General features: G+C 33.5%; 1 protein-coding gene across 3 annotated transcripts in view; it reads right to left on the bottom strand.

Moving 5' to 3' along the window:
• The window catches only part of CEP112 (centrosomal protein 112), a 430,862-nt gene that overhangs the window by 336,261 nt on the left and 75,750 nt on the right, over nt 1-18,851 (bottom strand). For all 3 annotated transcript variants that reach the window (XM_075994691.1, XM_075994693.1, XM_012747355.2), the window contains 3 exons: nt 12,121-12,207; nt 9,594-9,693; nt 6,293-6,411 (listed from right to left, as the gene is read on the bottom strand). In XM_075994691.1, coding sequence (XP_075850806.1) covers nt 6,293-6,411; nt 9,594-9,693; nt 12,121-12,207 — 306 coding nt within the window. The remainder of the gene's footprint in view (nt 1-6,292; nt 6,412-9,593; nt 9,694-12,120; nt 12,208-18,851) is intronic.

Below are 18,851 nucleotides of genomic sequence, written 5' to 3'. Positions count from 1 at the left end.
CATCTCTAATCATCAGAGAAATGCAAATCAAAACCACAATGAGGTATCACTTAACTCCAGTTAGAATGGCCTTTATCAAAAAGTCTCAAAACAATAAATGCTGGCATGGATGCGGAGAGAGAGGAACACTCCTACACTGCTGGTGGGACTGCAAACTAGTTCAACCTCTGTGGAAAGCAATATGGAGATACCTTAAAGCGATACAAGTGAATCTACCATTTGATCCAGCAATCCCATTGCTGGGCATCTACCCAAAAGAACCAATGACACTCTACAAAAAAAGACACCTGCACTCGAATGTTTATAGCAGCACAATTCATAATTGCAAGGCTGTGGAAACAGCCCAAGTGCCCATCAATCCAAGTATGGATTAATAAAATGTGGTATATGTATACCATGGAGTACTATTCAGCTCTAAGAAACAACAGTGATATAGCACATCTTATATTTTCCTGGTTAGAGCTGGAACCCATACTATTAAGTGAAGTTTCCCAAGAATGGAAAAACAAGCACCACATATACTCACCAGCAAATTGGTATTAACTGAGCGGCACCTAAGTGGACACATATGTACTAAGTCATAGGGTATGGGGCAGGTGGGAGGGGGGAGGGGGGCGGGTATATACATATATAATGAGTGAGATGTGCACCATCTGGCGGATGGTCATGCTGGAGACTCAGACTTGTGGGGGGAGGGGGGGAATGGGCATTTATTGAAACCTTAAAATCTGTACCCCCATAATATGCCGAAATAAAAAAAAAAAAAAAAAAAAAAGAATCTGTTCCAAACAAAGGGAAAAGTATTATAAAAGCCCATAGGTTAATGGTGCAGCCACTTTGGAAAACAGTCTGGTAGTGCCTCAAAAACTTAAACAGAATTACCATATAACCCAGCAATTACAGTCCTAATTATATACCTAAAAGAATTTAAAACATAGGTCCACACAAAAACATGTACACAAATGTTCACAGCAACATTATTCATTATATCCAAAAAGTAGTGTAAGCTCAAAGGTCCATCAACTGATGAATGAATAAACAAAACGTTGTATATCTGTAGATTAGAATATTATTTAGCCATAATACTGACTGAACTACTGATCCTGGCTATACTGTGGGTGAAACTTTAAAACATTATGGTAAGTGAAAGAAGCCAGTCACAAAATACCACATATTATATGATCCCATTCACATGAAGTATCCAGAATAGGCAAATCTATAAAGACAAAGTAGATTCGTAGTTACAAGAGGCTGGGGTAGGAGGAAATGGGAATTGACTGCTAATGGGTCCAGGGTTTCTTTCTGGGTTGATGGAAATGTTCTGGAAATTATATAGTGATGATAGCATATAACATTGTGAATACGCTAAAAGTCACTGAATTCTACATTGTAAAAGGGTGAATTTTATGACATGTGAATCATAACTTGACTTTTTTAAAGACCCACTGATTAGAAACAGCACGGTACATTCAGATAAATGGGAAAAGTTCTGTATATCTTGTGCAAAAGTATAAAATGGGGAGTAGGATTGTGACAAAATATGAGGCTTGAAAGATCACCAGAGTCTTAGTCGTAGAAAGCGTGGTATATTCTCAGGGCAACAGGACCCAATAGAGTGATGTAAACATGGTCATGCGGCCAATGATTTTTATTTATTTATTTATTTATTTTTGAGACAGCTTCTCAGTCTGTTGCCCGGGCTAGAGTGCCACGGCGTCAGCATAGCTCACAGCAACCTCAAACTCCTGGGCTCAAGCAATCCTTCTGTCTCAGCCTCCCGAGTAGCTGGGACTACAGGCATGTACCACCATGCCCGGCTATTTTTTTCTATATATTTTTAGTTGGCCAATTAATTTATTTCTATTTTTTAGTAGAGACGGGGGTCTCATTTTTGCTCAGGCTGGTTTTGAACTCCTGAGCGATCCGCCCGCCTCGGCCTCAGAAGAGTGCTAGGATTACAGGCGTGAGCCACTGCGCCTGGCCAATGCCAGTGATTTTTGAAAGACCAATTTGGCCATGTTGTGGGACGTGTACTGCAGAGGTGCAGACTGGAGGTAGAGTCCAGTTTTACAGGTTATCTGGACAAGACAGTAGTTTCCTGAACAAGGGAATGGACCATGTACACATACACATTCTTCTCAAGAACATGTGAAATATTCTCCAGCATAGACTATATGTTAGTCCACAAAACAAGTCTTCACAATCAGAAGACTGAAATTATATCAAATATCTTTTCTGACCACATGCTTAGAAACCAGAAATCAATAAAGGGAAGATTCTCATAAAATTTAAAAATATATAGAAATTAAACAACATGATCTTCACCAACCAATAGGTCCAAGAAGAAATTTTGAAATATCTAGAGACAAACAAAAATAAAAACACAACATACCAAAACTTATGGGATACAAGAAAAGTGGTTCTAAGAGGGAAGTTGGTAGCAATAAATGTCTACATCAAAAAAGAGTATTGAGTAGCTGGGTAGATGCCTACACCATAGACCCTTGGGAAGAGATTGTTTTAGCCAAAATGGATGAGGATGAAGTTTAGGGAAAATGAGAGATTTTAAACAGGTAGTTGAATAACTGGGACTTAAGGTGAGAGATGTAGGATGGATATTTCTATTAGGGAGTATACGAATACACACACACATCTCACATCATATCACCTTGTCCATATAAAATATGTAATAATTTTTTAATGAATGACTGCATAAATCACATCTGAATCTATCAAGGGCTTATTAACTTTGGTACTTACCCCACTTTCACCACTGCCTAGATTTACACGGAATTGTACTTCACAAAAAAAAACAAACACCTTTCAATCAAGTTTTCAGTGTTTACACATCGACTATTTATTGTATAATTGTAAGAAAGACTAATCCAGCAGAAAGAAAAAGATGTACCTTTGTAAGTGTTAGAAGGCAGAAGCCTTTTCTCTTCAAATACCTAACAGTTTAAACTAGAAAACAAGAGATTAGGGAATTCAGACAAATGGAGAAAGGGGACTGCTAGGTATACAATGTACTTGTAACAAGCACAAAAATATGTCAAATTTGTTAAAAAGATAAAAACAAAATGTGATTTAAAAAAACCACATAAATTAACAAAATAAAACAAAAGAGCTAACTCTTCCCATCTTAATATATTAATATTTTCACGGCACTAACCAGACTAGTCCTAAAGCTGCCATCACCAGGAAATATTTCAGAGCAATGGTCTCTACTTGGATATAACCTTTAGTAAAATATTTTGAGCCCAGAATAATGGAAAGAATATCAGTATGAGTTAACTGATGATTCTTATGATAAAATACTTCAAAAGAAGTAATGCATTTAATTTCTTTTAAATGTATATTGTAACTATAGCTAAGGGTTCCTAAGTGAAAGTGTTACACATAATAATATGACTCATTCATAATGAGTATTTTCATTACACTATTCTTGACACTGCTAAGTTATATAAAAATATTTTTTCCTAACTAAATTAAATGCTCCTCTAAGAATGATCTAGCCACTGCTTATTTTGTTTACATCAAAAACAAGTTTAAGTGAACAGGTGAAAGTTGGAAGCTTTTCCCCTAAGAACTGGTATAAGGCAAGGATGTCCACTCTCACCACTTCTATTCAACATAGTATTAGAAGTTGTTGCTGGAACAATCAGGCAAGAGAAAGAAATAAAAGACATCCAAATTGGAAAGGAGGAAGGGAAACTGTCCCTGTTTACAGATGACATGATCCTATATAAAAAAACCCTGAAGATGCCACTAAAAATCTCACTGATCTAATAAATAAATTCAGCAAAGTAGCAGGATACAAAATCAACATACAAAAATCAGTAGTATTTCTATATACTAAAACTGAGCTTTCGCAAAAAGAAGTCAAGAAAATATCCTGAAATAAAAAAAAAAGAATTAATATATCTTTATCCCCCAGGGATAGAAAAAAAAAAAGAAATCAAGAAAATAATCCCATTTACAATATATAATATACCTAGGAATTAATTTAACTAAGGAGGTAAAAGATCTCTACATACAAAACTATAAAACACAGATGAAAGAAATTGAAAAAGACACAAATAAATGGAAAGATACACCAAGTTCATGGATTGGAATAATAAATGTTGTTTAAATGTCCATACTACCCAAAGCAGTGTACAGATTTAATGCAATTGCTATCAAAATACCAATGACATTTTTCACAGAACTAAATAAAGCAATCCTAAAATTTGTATGGAACCACAAAAGACTCTGAATAGCCAAAGCAAACTTGAATAAAAGGACAAAGCTGTAGGTATCACACTACCTGACATCACATTATATTACAAAGTTATAGTAACCAAAAGAGCATAGTACTGGCATAAAAATAGACACCTAGACCAATGAAACATAATAGAGAGCCCAGAAATAAATTCACACAGTTACAGCCAACTGATTTTCGACAAAGATGCAAAGAACATGCAATAGGGAAAGGACAGACTCTTCAACAAATTTTGGGAAAACTGGATATCCACATGCAGAACAATAAAATTAGACCTTATTTTTCACCACAATATAAAAATCACCTCGAAATGAATTAAAGACTTAAATGTAAGATCCAAAAAACTATGAAACTAATAGAAGAAAACATAGGGGAATATCTTCTTAACATTGGCCCAGGCAATGATTTTTTTGGATAAGACCTCAAAAGCATAGGCAATAAAAGCAAAAATAGACAAATAGGATTACACCAAACTATAATAAAAAGCTTCTGTACAGCAAAATAAACATTCAACAGAATGAAGAGACAATCTATAGAATTAGAGAATATATTTGCAAACTATACATCTGACAAAGGGTTAATATCCAAAATATATAAGGAACTCAAACAACTCAATAGCAAAAAGACAAATAACCCAATTTAAAAATGGGCAAAGGACCTAAATAGACATTTCTGAAAAACATATACAAATGGTCAACAGGTATATGAAAAATGATCAACATTACTAACCATTAGGGAAATGCAAAGCAAACCCAAAATGAGATATCACCTCACTCCAGCTAGAATGGCTATTATCAAATAAGTCAAAAGATAACAAGTGTTGGTGAGCATGTGAAGAAAAGGGAACTCTACAGGTTATTGGTACAAATGCAAATTAGTACAGCCATTGTGGAAAACAGCATGAGAGTTTCTCAGAAAACTTAAAATAGAACTACCATGTGCTCCAGCAATCCCTCTACTGGATATATTAAATATATCCGAGGGAAATAAAATCAGTACGTAAAAGAGATATCTGCACTCCCATGCTTCTTGTGTCACTATTCACAATAGCCAAGATCTGGAGTCAACCTAAGTGTTCATCCACAAATGAATAAAGAAAATGTGGTATATACACAATGGAATGCTAATCAGCCATAAAATAAAAATGAAAGCCTGACATTTGTGACAACATGGATGAATTTAGAGGACATTATCTTAAGTGAAAGAAGCCAGGAACAGAAAGATTGATACTGCATGATCTCACTCATATGTAGAATCTAAAAAAGTTGAGCTCATAGAAATAGAGAGTAGAACAGAGGTTACCAGGGGCTGGGGAGGAGAGAGGAGCCAGTGGGATGGGGAGAAGTTGGACAATGGGTACAAGGATACAGTTAGATAGGAGAAATAAATTATGGTGTTCTAATGCATGGTACGGTTACTACAGTTAACAATAATGTATTGCACATTTCAAAAAGGCAACAAGAGAGGAATTTGAATGTTCTCACCACAAAGAATTGATAAATGTTTGAGATGATAGAAATGCTAATTACTCTGATTTGATCTGTATCAAAACATCACAACTGTACCTCATAAATATGTACAATCATTATATGTCAACTAAAAACAAAATAATGAAAAAAATAAGTTTAAAGTATAAATTCTACTCTGGATTATATTATGTTACTAAAATTTCAGGAAAGAAATGCTCCAATGGCTCAAATACAAAATTAACATGGTTTAATGTCCAAAAATTAGTTTACAGCTACTTACCTATTAATTTTACTTAAAATCTCTTAGTTATGCAAAAAAAAATCCAGAACATTTATTAAATTTAAGAATTAGTAAATAATGTTTTTGAAATGAAAACCATTTTATAGACCATATATAATTCTAAAAGAAAATATACCAAAACATGAACAGTGGCTATTTATATTCTAAGTTACTTTTTTCATACTTTTCTGTATATTCTGTGAAATTATTATTTTTATAATTAAATATGTTACTTAGAAAAATAAACTTTTGTATTTTTTATTACTATTTTAGGTGGCTTACCTTTTTTTCCCAGTCATTATTCAGGGATTCTGTACTTTGTTCACATATTTTCTTTAGCTCTACAATCTGGTTTTCTTTAGTCTCTCTGATAACTTGACAGTCACGTATAAGGGCCTGAACTGTCAAAAATGATGAAAACATAGTTAAACCAATTCTAGGTACCACAGAAGAGTTTGATAATATAAAATATAGTACACCAGATAACAGATAATTCAATTTTTCACTAAGCCTTCTCAATTCTCTCTCTAAAATATCTCTTATTCCTTGCTCTTTTTCTGTATTTCTCCCACCACAAACTTGGTTGCATTTATCATTACTCACTCTGTAGACAATTTTAACAGAGTGCTAGCCGCAAATATCATTCCCCTCTAACGGGTCTGTTGCTTTAAAGAGGCCTTTCAAAAGTGCAAATCTATAACGTTACTCCCAGGCTTAAAATCACTCTACAGTTCTGCTTACCTAAAAGATAAAGGCTGAAGCCTCTAACAGGGAAAACACTCCTCATGATCCGACTATTCTCTGGCGATATCCCTTGTCATTTCCATATTTTAACCTTGTATTGTAAACACACCAATCTATCTGCAGGTTCTTTGCTACATCACTGCCTACCTTGATCATCTCTCTACCTAGAATGCCCTTTCCTCCTTGTTGAAAAACTCTTGCTCATCCTTGGAATCTCAAATCACGTATCACCTTATTTATGAACCATTCACCAACCATATTCCTCCCTTTGTAAGAACAGAAACAAACTCCTCTTTATTCCCAGGAAACCTTGCATATTTTTCAACTAAATCACTTACAACATTATAAAGGTTTACTTGCCAATTTCCTCTTTAATAAGCCTATGTTTACTGAAGAGAAAGATATTTCAACTTTTTGTCCACAGAGCATAACAATGCCACACAGGCAAGTGCTCGAAAAAGACGTGCACTGAATGAAAAAATATTGAACCTATCATTTCAGTATATTGCTGTTAAAGTATAGATACTTTAAAATTGTTTTCAAGGGTCTGGGTGCAGTAGCATACGCCTGTAATCCATCCTAGCACTCTGGAAGACCAAGGCAGATGGTTTGCTTTAGCTCAGGAGTTTGAGACCAGCCTGAGCAAGAGCGAGATTCTCTCTCTACTAAAAATTTAAAAATTAGCTGGGCATCATGGCACATGCCTGTAGTCCCAGCTACTCGGGAGGCTGAGGCAGGAGGATCACTTAAGCCCAGAAGTTTGAGGTTGTTGTAAGCTATGCTGATGCCACTGCACTCTACCTGGGGTGACAGAGTGAGAATCTGTCTCAAAAAAAATTGTTTTCAAGATTTATGTTACTAAAATGAAATATGTTTTAAATTATATAAAATACTTTCCTTATAAATATTTTTTTATTTTTATCATCTTTACTAAAATTATATAATCTGTCATTGACTTAAGTGAAAATTTGTTTAATGTATTCATGTCATCTGGATAGCAAAATAAATTTAGCTGTTTTTTACTTGAATATATTTTCTTACCTTACTAAATATGTTTGTATTCATTTACTTCAAGGTAGCAAAATTTTCATAAACATTTCCCTAAACCCTTTTTTCACTCTTGTATCTCAACTAAGCAACAAATAGGGAGTGGAAAAGAACCCAAGTTAACCTAATATGGGTCTTTAGCATCTATAACATATTTTACTCTATAATTCCAAAATTAAACTAAGATCTGATTACCATTCAAAAAGCCTTAAGAAACATTATTTTTAAAACTTAGGCATTTTTAAACCTTATGCATGTTTGAATTGCCTGGTTTGAATCAGAGTAAAAAAAGAAAACCTGTAAATAAATTTAAGATATTTTTCTACTCACTGATAACATTTGGAGAAAGAACCTAAACAAATTTCCAATTGTTTTAGCAACATTTAAAGCTGGAAATTAATCTAACAATATCTATTTTGTTGGTTAATTTATATATTTAATTGCTATCCTACACTTTCAAGGGTATTAGCATTAATTCAGATATACTCAGGTTTAGAGATATGGGGGACAGCCATATAGAAACTCCTAAATGAAAACCTTATTTCCTTTCCTCTTAATCATTGCTTATATCTTATCATTCACCAAATCATATCCACTCCTCAGAATTTCTTCTTCAGTTCCATTCTCACTACTCCCACTGCCATCACTCAGATATTCTGGGTCCTTATCACCCTAACATGCAAAATTACACAAGCACAGAAGCATAACATCTTTGACTTGGAAGGGACTTTATACATTATTTATTCCTACCTCACCATTTTATAATGAGTTAACTAAGACTCAGAGATTTCCTGATGTCATATACCAGACACTGAATAGCAGAGCTGGGATTAGAGCCTGTTTTCTAATAAGTGGAATGTTTTCTTCACTACTGTCTGCCTCTGACCACTGTAACAGACCAGGAATTGGCCTCACCCAGGTTCAACACACCCACCATTATTACCAGGTGACTCACTCCTCCCAAAACATGGGTCCTAAAACTCACATCTCAAAATTCTTCTCTGGCTCCCTAGCATCTACAGGATAAAGATCAAACTTTTAAATCTGAAATGCAAAGTCATGCTTAATCTAGCCCTAAGTCAACTACCTTAATATTTTTAAATCTATCTCTTAATGTATAGGGTATCCACTCCAGCTAAATATTTTCACAGCATGCTTCCCATAACTTACCAATTTCAGCATTACTATCCCAGTACCTGGAACTCTTCTCTCCAGCTAATCAAATATTTAAAAACTTTAAAAAATTTTACAAAAATTCTTTTCTCCAAAAGATATTTTCAACATTCTCTCTCATGACCACCTGTTGATTTAGATGTTTCACCCATAATTATAGTCAATTTAATACTTTATTACATGCTTTCTTTTACTTCTTAATGAAAGTAAAAATGGATAACACTTTATACATTTTTTCTGTCAATCACAATACTAGCAAATACTGTAAGGCATAAAGTAGATACTTAATGTAATGAATTTTACTAGGTGAAGAGAAATAATTTCCTTCAATTTCTCATGGAAGCCAGTAAATCCTAATTCTATGACTTCCTTCAACTGATCGATGGCAGCTCTACCCCAATGAGAAGAGAGAGAATTAAGAGGGAGTGATAGCAACATGCTCTTCCAACTCCTTAACCAAACCAACCACCACCACACCACCCCATCACAGTTGCCATCCCACATGAATAAACATTTCCACCTCATAATATGAAAGTTCCACAATCAAATGTTATTCTCTATAATCACTAAAATAAAAAGAAAATGTTATTAAAAGATTTATGTAACAATTCAACATCACCTTTCTTTTCAAGCTTCCTAATAGTTTCTTCAGTTTCATTTTGTTTCTTTTTGTATAAAATTTTTAATTCTTCTATTTCGTTATTCTTTCTTTCTAAAATCTGCAAATAAATTTAAAATGTTTCAGTATGTTATATTTATATTATATTATATAATAATATATATTATTTATATTATATTTATATTATGTTTCAGTATATTGTTTTAAGTATCGAACACATGGTTTCTTTTAATGAGCACAATCAATTTTGCTAGTCTATCTCATAAATGTTTTCAATAAAAATTTTATTATAGTCCATTGAGAAAATTATTAAATATACCAGAATAATTACCTAAAACAAATATGCTATCTCTTTCAGATTTTCATATATCAATTTTAAGGAGAGTATAAATAATAAATTATGTGATTCTCAAACATAATTCAGAAATTAAACTGTCACAAAATGGCAGAGAGAAGCCATCAGAAACTTGACATGTTGGAATAGTACAAGTCATCCCATTGCATTGAAATGGAACATCTTTCAATTCGGCATATCCCTGAATCCTCCTACAAGTGCTCTTCTATCATTTTAGAACACAATAACAAGAATTCCCACATACATGGGAAGATAACATGTAATAGACTTCTTTTCCATCTAGGATCTGCTACTGTAAATCAGGTAAAAATATGTCAAAAATTGCATGAAATTTACATTGTTAAGTTATATTATGCCAGAAATTTCCAATTTAATCACTTAATAAAATTTAATCATGGTTTTATACTTCAACATATATCTATACTCAAAAAATGAAAAACTACAAAAATAACCAACATGTAGGAAAGTTAGCAAGCAGGAGAAAATGCAAATCAAGGGGGGAAAAGAATAGCAAATTGAAGTAGAATATCCACTTTTCTTATGGTTAGAGTATATTTCCAATACATCCAAAGTCAGCTAATAAGAAAGTTACTCACCGATGTCTAACCAAATTTTTCTTAGTGTTTTTATTACAAGCATTTACTTTACCTTTCCTTGTTTCAATCTCATAAGGAAAGGAGCAAGTTTCATCCTAATGTCCAAGAAGAAGCAAAAAAGGAAAAGAACGTATGCTAATAAATAAAACGCCCTAAATTTTATCCCTCCCTAATTCCTGACACTTAGAAAATATCATACCAGCAACAAACTGATGATTATGTTTTCCAACTCTGGCATAAGTTCAGGATTTTATTTATATTTTACCCAGCACCTCAAACTAGATGCATTGCTTTCATTTTACTCATAGAATTTATTTTAAAAGAGAAATTCTTGAAAAGAATTATATTATTAAATATTTTTCTTAGAATAAATCTTTGTTACAGACATACAAAGAGGTCTATTTCAGACTCTATCACCATTATTGTTCCAAATATATTTTCATATTCCTTTATTTTATACATCAATATCTTATACATCATGAGATTCTATTCCATTGGGCTATGTTATATTGAAATTATATTACTGATTCTCTAACATAATTATTATAGAGAACTATTAATATTATCTAAACAATTAAACTAAAGTAAAATTGTAATAAAAGCAAAAAATATTATTTGTCTTTAACATTTGAATAGGGGAGAAGAGAAGAGAAAAAAAGATTCAATATTTTTTCTCTTTCTAATATCTAATCAGTTGTTTCCTCCTGGTTGCTTTGAGAGATGAGCCAAATAAGTACCTAACTAAATATTAATATATTTTAAGCTTTTAAGAAAACTTGGATAAAAGACGCTGTAGCTTCAACTACCTACCTCTGTCTCTGTCACTCAGTTTTGGGAAGTAGAACCATAGGCTTAGTTTTGAAACAGTAAATGCGAGGTTTCTATTTGAATCATCCTTCGTGTATTAAAAAAACACACACACATGATTATCACCTAAGTTTTTAATCATTACTAAAATATAGTATCAACTCAAATTTCATGTAGATTAACCATAAATTGATGGTTTTACTATGCCAGTTGAGAAGAAAAATAAATTTTATTTAAAAATATAGGTTGAAAGATTGGAAAGCATAAATCTCAATGAGCTGCTTAAAAAAGAGGCCTTTATTGTCAGTGCTAGCATTATAATGCATGCAGTCTGTGCCAAACAGAACTAAGTCCAAGAGTTCCTTTTTAAATTAAAAGGGAAATTTTAATTACTAGAAAGCTGAAAAAATATTAGAATAAAACAAATTCTAATATTTACAGTTGATGTCTTATTTCAACTTTCATGGAAGGCAAAAATAGAATGCAGATAAAGGAAGGTCAGCTTTAAAGGAATGGTTGAAGAAGAATTAAAATGCAATATAAATAGAAGGTTTTACATAAACATATATGTTTAGCAAATGAAATTTAAAGATCAATTTTTGCTGGGATCTTACTTTAACAAATTCCATTTAGTACAGACTGTCATAAAGTACATAAATAAGTGGATAGAGGGATGGGTAGATAGATGGGTAAATGTAAGAATCATCACAAGACCCAGAATATTTTTAAAATTCAATGTAAATAAAAGAATAAGTGATATATATCCTACCTTCTGAACATCAGCATCATGTTTCTGCTGTAGTTTAAGCTTATCTTCATGAAATTTAGCTTCTATCATTTTTGTTTTCATGTCCAACTTCAAGAAAAATATTTTGAAGGTGTTATTAATTTACTTTTATCTTTGGCAAAAAATACACAATTAAATTAAAATAACTCCCTATATAAAAAAGTATCATTTTCCACTTTTACCCTGTAGCCACAGGTTCTAGCAATCACATTACATATACGAATATGTTGATTACATTCTTTCAATTACTTTCAAACTAATTAAAAGTCTTTAAAATAAATTTCACCTGGCAAAACTGACAGCACTAAGTATATATTCATCAGTTATCCTCTACCTCCCTCTACCTTCTCCCCCTAAAAAAGTCATTTCAAAGTAGTATTTTGCTTTTACATTTAAATCTACATAGTATTTTAGCCTTTGTTATTTTTCTTCTCAGTAAGACTCTTCTAATCTTTTAATTTTTCTCTTTTTTCACATCTACATGCTCACTTAATAATACTCTTGTTAATCTACATATTTAAATATGACAATTTGAGAATGAATAGCCACAGAAATGTCAAGTTATTGATAAGTGCACATCTGTCAACAGTTTTCCAGTCCTCTCCCAGAATCACAGACCTCAATATCTATCCTACCCAAATTAATGCCACATGCAACAGTGTCCTGAGCAAAGCCAGCAAAAATGTAACTAATGCTTATTAATAATAATGAGTGCATCCTAGAATTAAAAGAACGACAGTGGCAGTTTTCAAGGAGAGCAATATAATACTGGTTATCTCAAATGTGAAAGTATTTGTCCACCTGATTCCTTAAAATTCAAGAGAATATATACATTGAAGTCTAATAGACCTCATTTCTAACTCTAATTCTAATCCCAGCACATATTAACTGTTGGTGACTTCTGGCAAGTCACCACTTTGACACTCTATTTCCTCTTCTGCTAATTAAGGAAAATATCCTTACCTCAATGGACTGTAAAAATTATATTCAATAAAATAATTTAAGTGACCATACTCAGTACAAAATATGGTATAATGTAGTTATTAATATGCAAAAATATTAGTCTACAACCTTCAGGAAAGTTTTCTTTTAAAATATTAGAAATGTATCATCAAATATTTTCTTAAAATATTTGAAATACACTTTATATTTTCAATTACTGTTTCAAATACAAAATAAATAAATACAAATTTAACATGATAAACATACATGATCAAATTGTCATATCAAAATGAAGTTTTAAAATTTTACAAATAAAAGTTAATACAGATTCAGCACTTTTTTTTTTTTTTTTTTTTTTTTTTTTTTGAGACAGAGTCTCACTTTTGTTGCCCTGGCTAGAGTGAGTGCCGTGGCGTCAGCGTAGCTCACAGCAACCTCAAACTCCTGGGCTCAAGCAATCCTGCTGCCTCAGCCTCCCAAGTAGCTGGGACTACAGGCATGCACCACCATGCCCGGCTAATTTTTTGTATATATATTTTTAGTTGGTCAATTAATTTCTTTCTATTTTTAGTAGAGACGGGGTCTCGCTCAGGATGGTTTCAAACTCCCAACCTCGAGCAATCCGCCCGCCTCGGCCTCCCAGAGTGCTAGGATTACAGGCTTGAGCCACCACGCCTGGCCAGATTCAGCACTTTTAAATTTTATGAATGGTGGAAGAGAGAGTTATCCACTGACTATACAAAAGGAAAAAATTCTGAATGTTTCCATTTTCTTGCCTCTAAATCATATATTTATTTCTTATTTATGCAGAAAGGGGGCTGAGTAATCTAAGTCCATGTGAAGATCCTTAGTGGAAGCATGTTTTGGGGTCTATAAAAAGAGAATTAAACCCAAAAAGCAATATGACAAAGCTGGCCAGGTATAGAGGACATGATTCATTGCCAGCTCTTTCCATAATGCCTTTTAACTTGCAATACTCTCAGCTTCTGAGAGTCAGCCCTAGATACCATGTAAGTGTGCTACCACCCTCCAACCCACCACTTCTCACCTATCCCACCTCAATCTTTATTGACAAAATTAGGAATAAAGACATGCTTAAGGAATCCACTACATAGCAAATAATCATTCAGATTCTCTCTCTCTCTCTTTTTTTTTAAGGAATTAGAGATTTATTTTTCAGGAGGGAAGCAGACAATTAAGTATATTTCTGTCAAAACACTAGCTGACCACCTAGCTAATGAAATAGAGACTTCAATGGCCAGTCACAGCAAATAATAGCTTGATTATAAAGATAGTTTTAAAACTCACTCAACAAATAACGAACTAAAATTCAAAATAATCAGTCACAATGACCCAAAGGAAAGTGAATAAATCTGATTTCTAGCATCATCACATTATATACCAAATATCCACTTTTAACGCATTGACTGCCACACTAGAAAAATGATTCTCTCTCTTAAGAATCTCAGCTAAGACAGCAAGATAGCTACTTTGGGTAACAAATCCAAGTTCTAAAGTACTGCAACCAAGAGAAAGCAGATAAATCCAGTATATAGAAAAAAGCAAAGCAAATACACAACACAGCAAAGATTAGAAATCACATTGCATAAACACAGAGTACGCAACCTCAGGCTCCAGTGATCCTGATGACAATAGGATTACTAGAATTCAATGTCCCTTTTTATTTTAGGTAGCCTGATGGATCTCTGTTCTTGTAACCAAAGAGATTTATAGTAATTCTATTTTTCTGGTTATAACTTTTTACTTTGGTATAACATTAAACTTTTTAAAAAGTTGCAATGATAGCTCAAGGAACTCCCATATATCCTTTACCCAGATTCATCAATTGTTTACATTTTAACCCATGTACTTTATCATTTTCTATCTATATCTACATATATATTTGAAGAGAAAGAGATACGCATATTATTTTTTGAATTATTTGTAGGTTAAAAATACCATGCCTCTTTATCCTTAAAGACATCAGGGTATATTTCCTTAGAATGAGGACAGTCTTTCAGCATAGTTGTCAAATTCAGGAAATATAATATTACACAACAACATTACCTAACGTACATTTCATAATCAATAATGCCATTTGTAGCTTTTTTTTCCCCAATGCAGGATCCAATCCAGAATCAAGCATTGCCTTTAGTTGTTATATCAACTATATCTCCTTTAATCTGGAATAACTTTATGTTTTATGACCTTGACATTGTTGAAGAATATACCAGTTATTGAATTTGTCTGATGTTTCCTCGTGGTTATATTTATGAGATTTTGGCAAGAATGACACTAAAGTAATATTGTATCCTTTTTCATTGCATCATATTAGAAGGAGATTGGTTTTTTGTAATATTTCCAATATAAGGTTTAATAACTTGGTTAAAATAGTAAACATCAAGTTTCTATAATGGTAATATTAAAAAGAAAGTTTCTCCACAGCCATTCTTTAAAAAAAAAAAAAAAAAGAGTATCTCTTCTCTGGAAACTCTTACCTTTACACAGAATAGCTCTATATCTCTTCCCTGTACTCTAGGGCAGCAGTCCCCAAACCTTTTGGCACCAGGGACAGGTTTCATGGAAGACAATTTTTCCACAGACCAGGGGGGTGGGGGAGAGATGGTTTAGGAATGATTCAAGTACATTACATTTATTGTGAGTCACACCTCTCTGCTAATGATAATCTGTATTCGCAGCCGCTCCCCAGCACTAGCATCACTACCTCAGCTCCACCTCAGATAATCAGGTATTAGATTCTCACAAGGAGCACACAACCTAGATCTCTCACGTGCAGTTTACAGTAGGGTTTGTGCTCTTATAAGAATCTAATACAGCAGCTGATCTAACAGGAGATGGAGCTTATGTGGTGATGCAAGTGATGGGGAGCGGCTGTAAATACAGATGAAGCTTTGCTCACTCACTCGCTTGCCTACCACTCACCTGCTGCTGTGGGGCCAAGTTCCTAACAAGCCACTGACCAGTACTGGTCCGTGGCCCCAGGGGTTGGAGGTTGCAGCTCTAGAGCATGACAAATCATCAAGATTGGAATATAAAAACAATCTTACTAGTATAGTATATAAAAACAACACAAGGATACAAGATTTAGATGTAGATATAAATATCGATATGTATATATGTTGCATCTATATGCACATATATGTATATGTAAAAGGCAGTAAATAGTATTACTTAATTTAGTTTAACACAAAAGACTGAAATGGAAAGACTAAATATTACACTTCTAATTTGTTTGACTTCCAAGTAACCCTGACTCCAACAACAGTTAGGTTTTCTTTTCATAGGATCAGAATATACTGTATCAATTTCAAATTTAAGAAGCCTGGAAATCTACCTTAGGCTACAATGAAGCAACTAGTACTAGTCTAACCTCCCACTGTTAACAACCATAAAATGGGATAATATATATGAGGTAACCATTCTCAGGTACTTGACAACAGGCAGTGCGATCCTATGATCCTCATAAATTGCTCCCCCCAATAGCTTCAACTCTCTGCCTGAGTACAGCAACTGGAATCCAAGTGTAGCACCGCAGGCCTACTAATCTGAGAAGGCAGAGGTCAGAGTTCAGAGCAGTTAAAGAAGTTGGAATCTTAAGTATAGGGCACTAGGGAGAGATGAGGTGCCCAGCAGAGTCCTCTGTTAGTCATTGACTATGGGCTGATGGGCTGGATGTACACATATTTTGTAAATAATAAAGCATTGCTGCTACAGGGTAGAAAATATAACAGATTCTACAGATTAAACAGTGCTAGGAGACACCAAAGACCCTCTCCAACCATAGTGGAGAACCTTCTTAACAACTTGCAAACACCTGATCATCCAGCTAAAACAATGTAAAAGCCACACCTCAAGCCTCCTCTAAACCTGCCTAAAAAGGACTCAAAGCAAGCCTCAGAAAACAGTTTATAAATTGGGTCCCACCATGTTGGAAGGGTTTGGGAATATCTTTGGCTCTCCACAGATGTGCCTTAACAAAATGTAAAACCATGTCTACACAACTTGAAGGTGACTGACTAATAATTGAACAGACTACAAGAACAAACAAACAAGAAAATATCAATATTCTGTGGAGGAAAATAACTGAATCCATAGTCTCTACAATGTATCATCCACAATGTCCTTTACACAGAAATTAATAAATATGCACCAGAAAAAGAAAGAAAAAGAATTTTATCTATAGGCAAAAGCAAAATAAATAAATAAAGGAAGTTGATAAGCTCTAAAATGACCCTATTCAGCACACAAGAGTTTAGAACAGTTAATATAAACAGCTCCAAAGAACTAAATGAAAATATATTCAAATAATTAAGGGAAATATAATTTTAATGACAGAACAGACATGGAATCTCATCAGAGAAATAGAAATTATAAAAATGAAACATGAAAATTACACAACTGAAAATTATAATAATTAAAAAAAAGAAAAATTCAGTAGATGAGCTTAACAGAAGATTTAGATAGCACAAGAAAGTGTCCATAAGTTTGATGACAAACCGATAGAAATTCTCTAATACAAAAACCTGAGAGAAAAAACAGGATGAAGAATTTATAAAAAAATAAACAGCACTTTAGGAGCCTGTGGAACAAAACCAAATAGTCTAATATACATGTAGTTGGAGTACCTACTGAAGAGAGTGAGAAAAATTTTTAAGAAATAATGGCCACAAATTTCCAAAGTTTGAGAAAAAATAAAAAATACTGACTTCGAGAAGAAGGTGTTTAGGGAACTCTATGCAGCATAAATACAAAGAAAATAACACCTGGGAACATCACAGTTAAACTGTTGAAAATCAAAGGTAAAGAGAAAATCTTAAAAGCAGCCAGAGAGAAAGATACTACAATCAAGGAACAATGATAAGAATAACTGCTTGCCTACCATCAGAAACAATGGAGACCAGGCTGGATGCATTGGCTCATGCTTGTAATCCTAGCACTCTGGGAGCCTGAGGTGGGAGGATCTCTCAATGTCAATAGTTCGAAACTAGCCTGAGCAAAAGCAAGACCCTGTCTCTAAAAATAGAAAGAAATTAATTGGCCAACTAAAAATATATAGACGAAATTACCCGGGCATAGTGGCACATGCCTGTAGTCCCAGCTACTCAGGAGGCTGAGGCAGAAGGATTGCTTGAGTGCAGGAATTTGAGGTTGCTGTGAGCTAGGCTGACCGCACGGCACTCTAGCCCGGGTAACACAGTGAGACTCTATCTCAAAAAAAATAAAAACATAAAAAAAAAAAACAATGGAGACCAGAGGACAAGGGAATAATATTTTAGAAGTGCTGAAAGAAAAAAGAATTCAGCTAAAAGAAAAGATAACATAAGTTATCACCATTAGCATTGCACTAAAAAAAAAATACTAAAAGATGTTCTTAAGGATGAAAGGAACTATACCAGATGAAAACTTAGAAGCAAAAGAAATAAGAGTACCAGAAATAGTAAACAAGGGGAAAAGCTTAAAAGACCATTTTTATCTTTGCATAGTTTCCTCAAAAGACAACTATTTAAATAATAGACATAGTTTTACCCAGCATTGCTTTTGCACCATCAGTGCAAATGTCAACACAATAAAAAACATAACATTTAAATATTACTACAAAAACAATTTTGACCTCATGAAAGAGTCTCAGAGAGCCTGGGATTCATGACCCATACTTTGTCAAACATTATCCTATAGAAACTCTTGCATATATATATCAGGATATATATACAAGATTGGTCATAGAATTCCAGTTTGAAAAAGCCAAAAAT

This window comes from Microcebus murinus, chromosome 18, assembly GCF_040939455.1.
Source record: "Microcebus murinus isolate Inina chromosome 18, M.murinus_Inina_mat1.0, whole genome shotgun sequence".
NCBI lineage: Eukaryota > Metazoa > Chordata > Mammalia > Primates > Cheirogaleidae > Microcebus > Microcebus murinus.
This window is presented reverse-complemented; position numbering and strand designations above follow the sequence as displayed.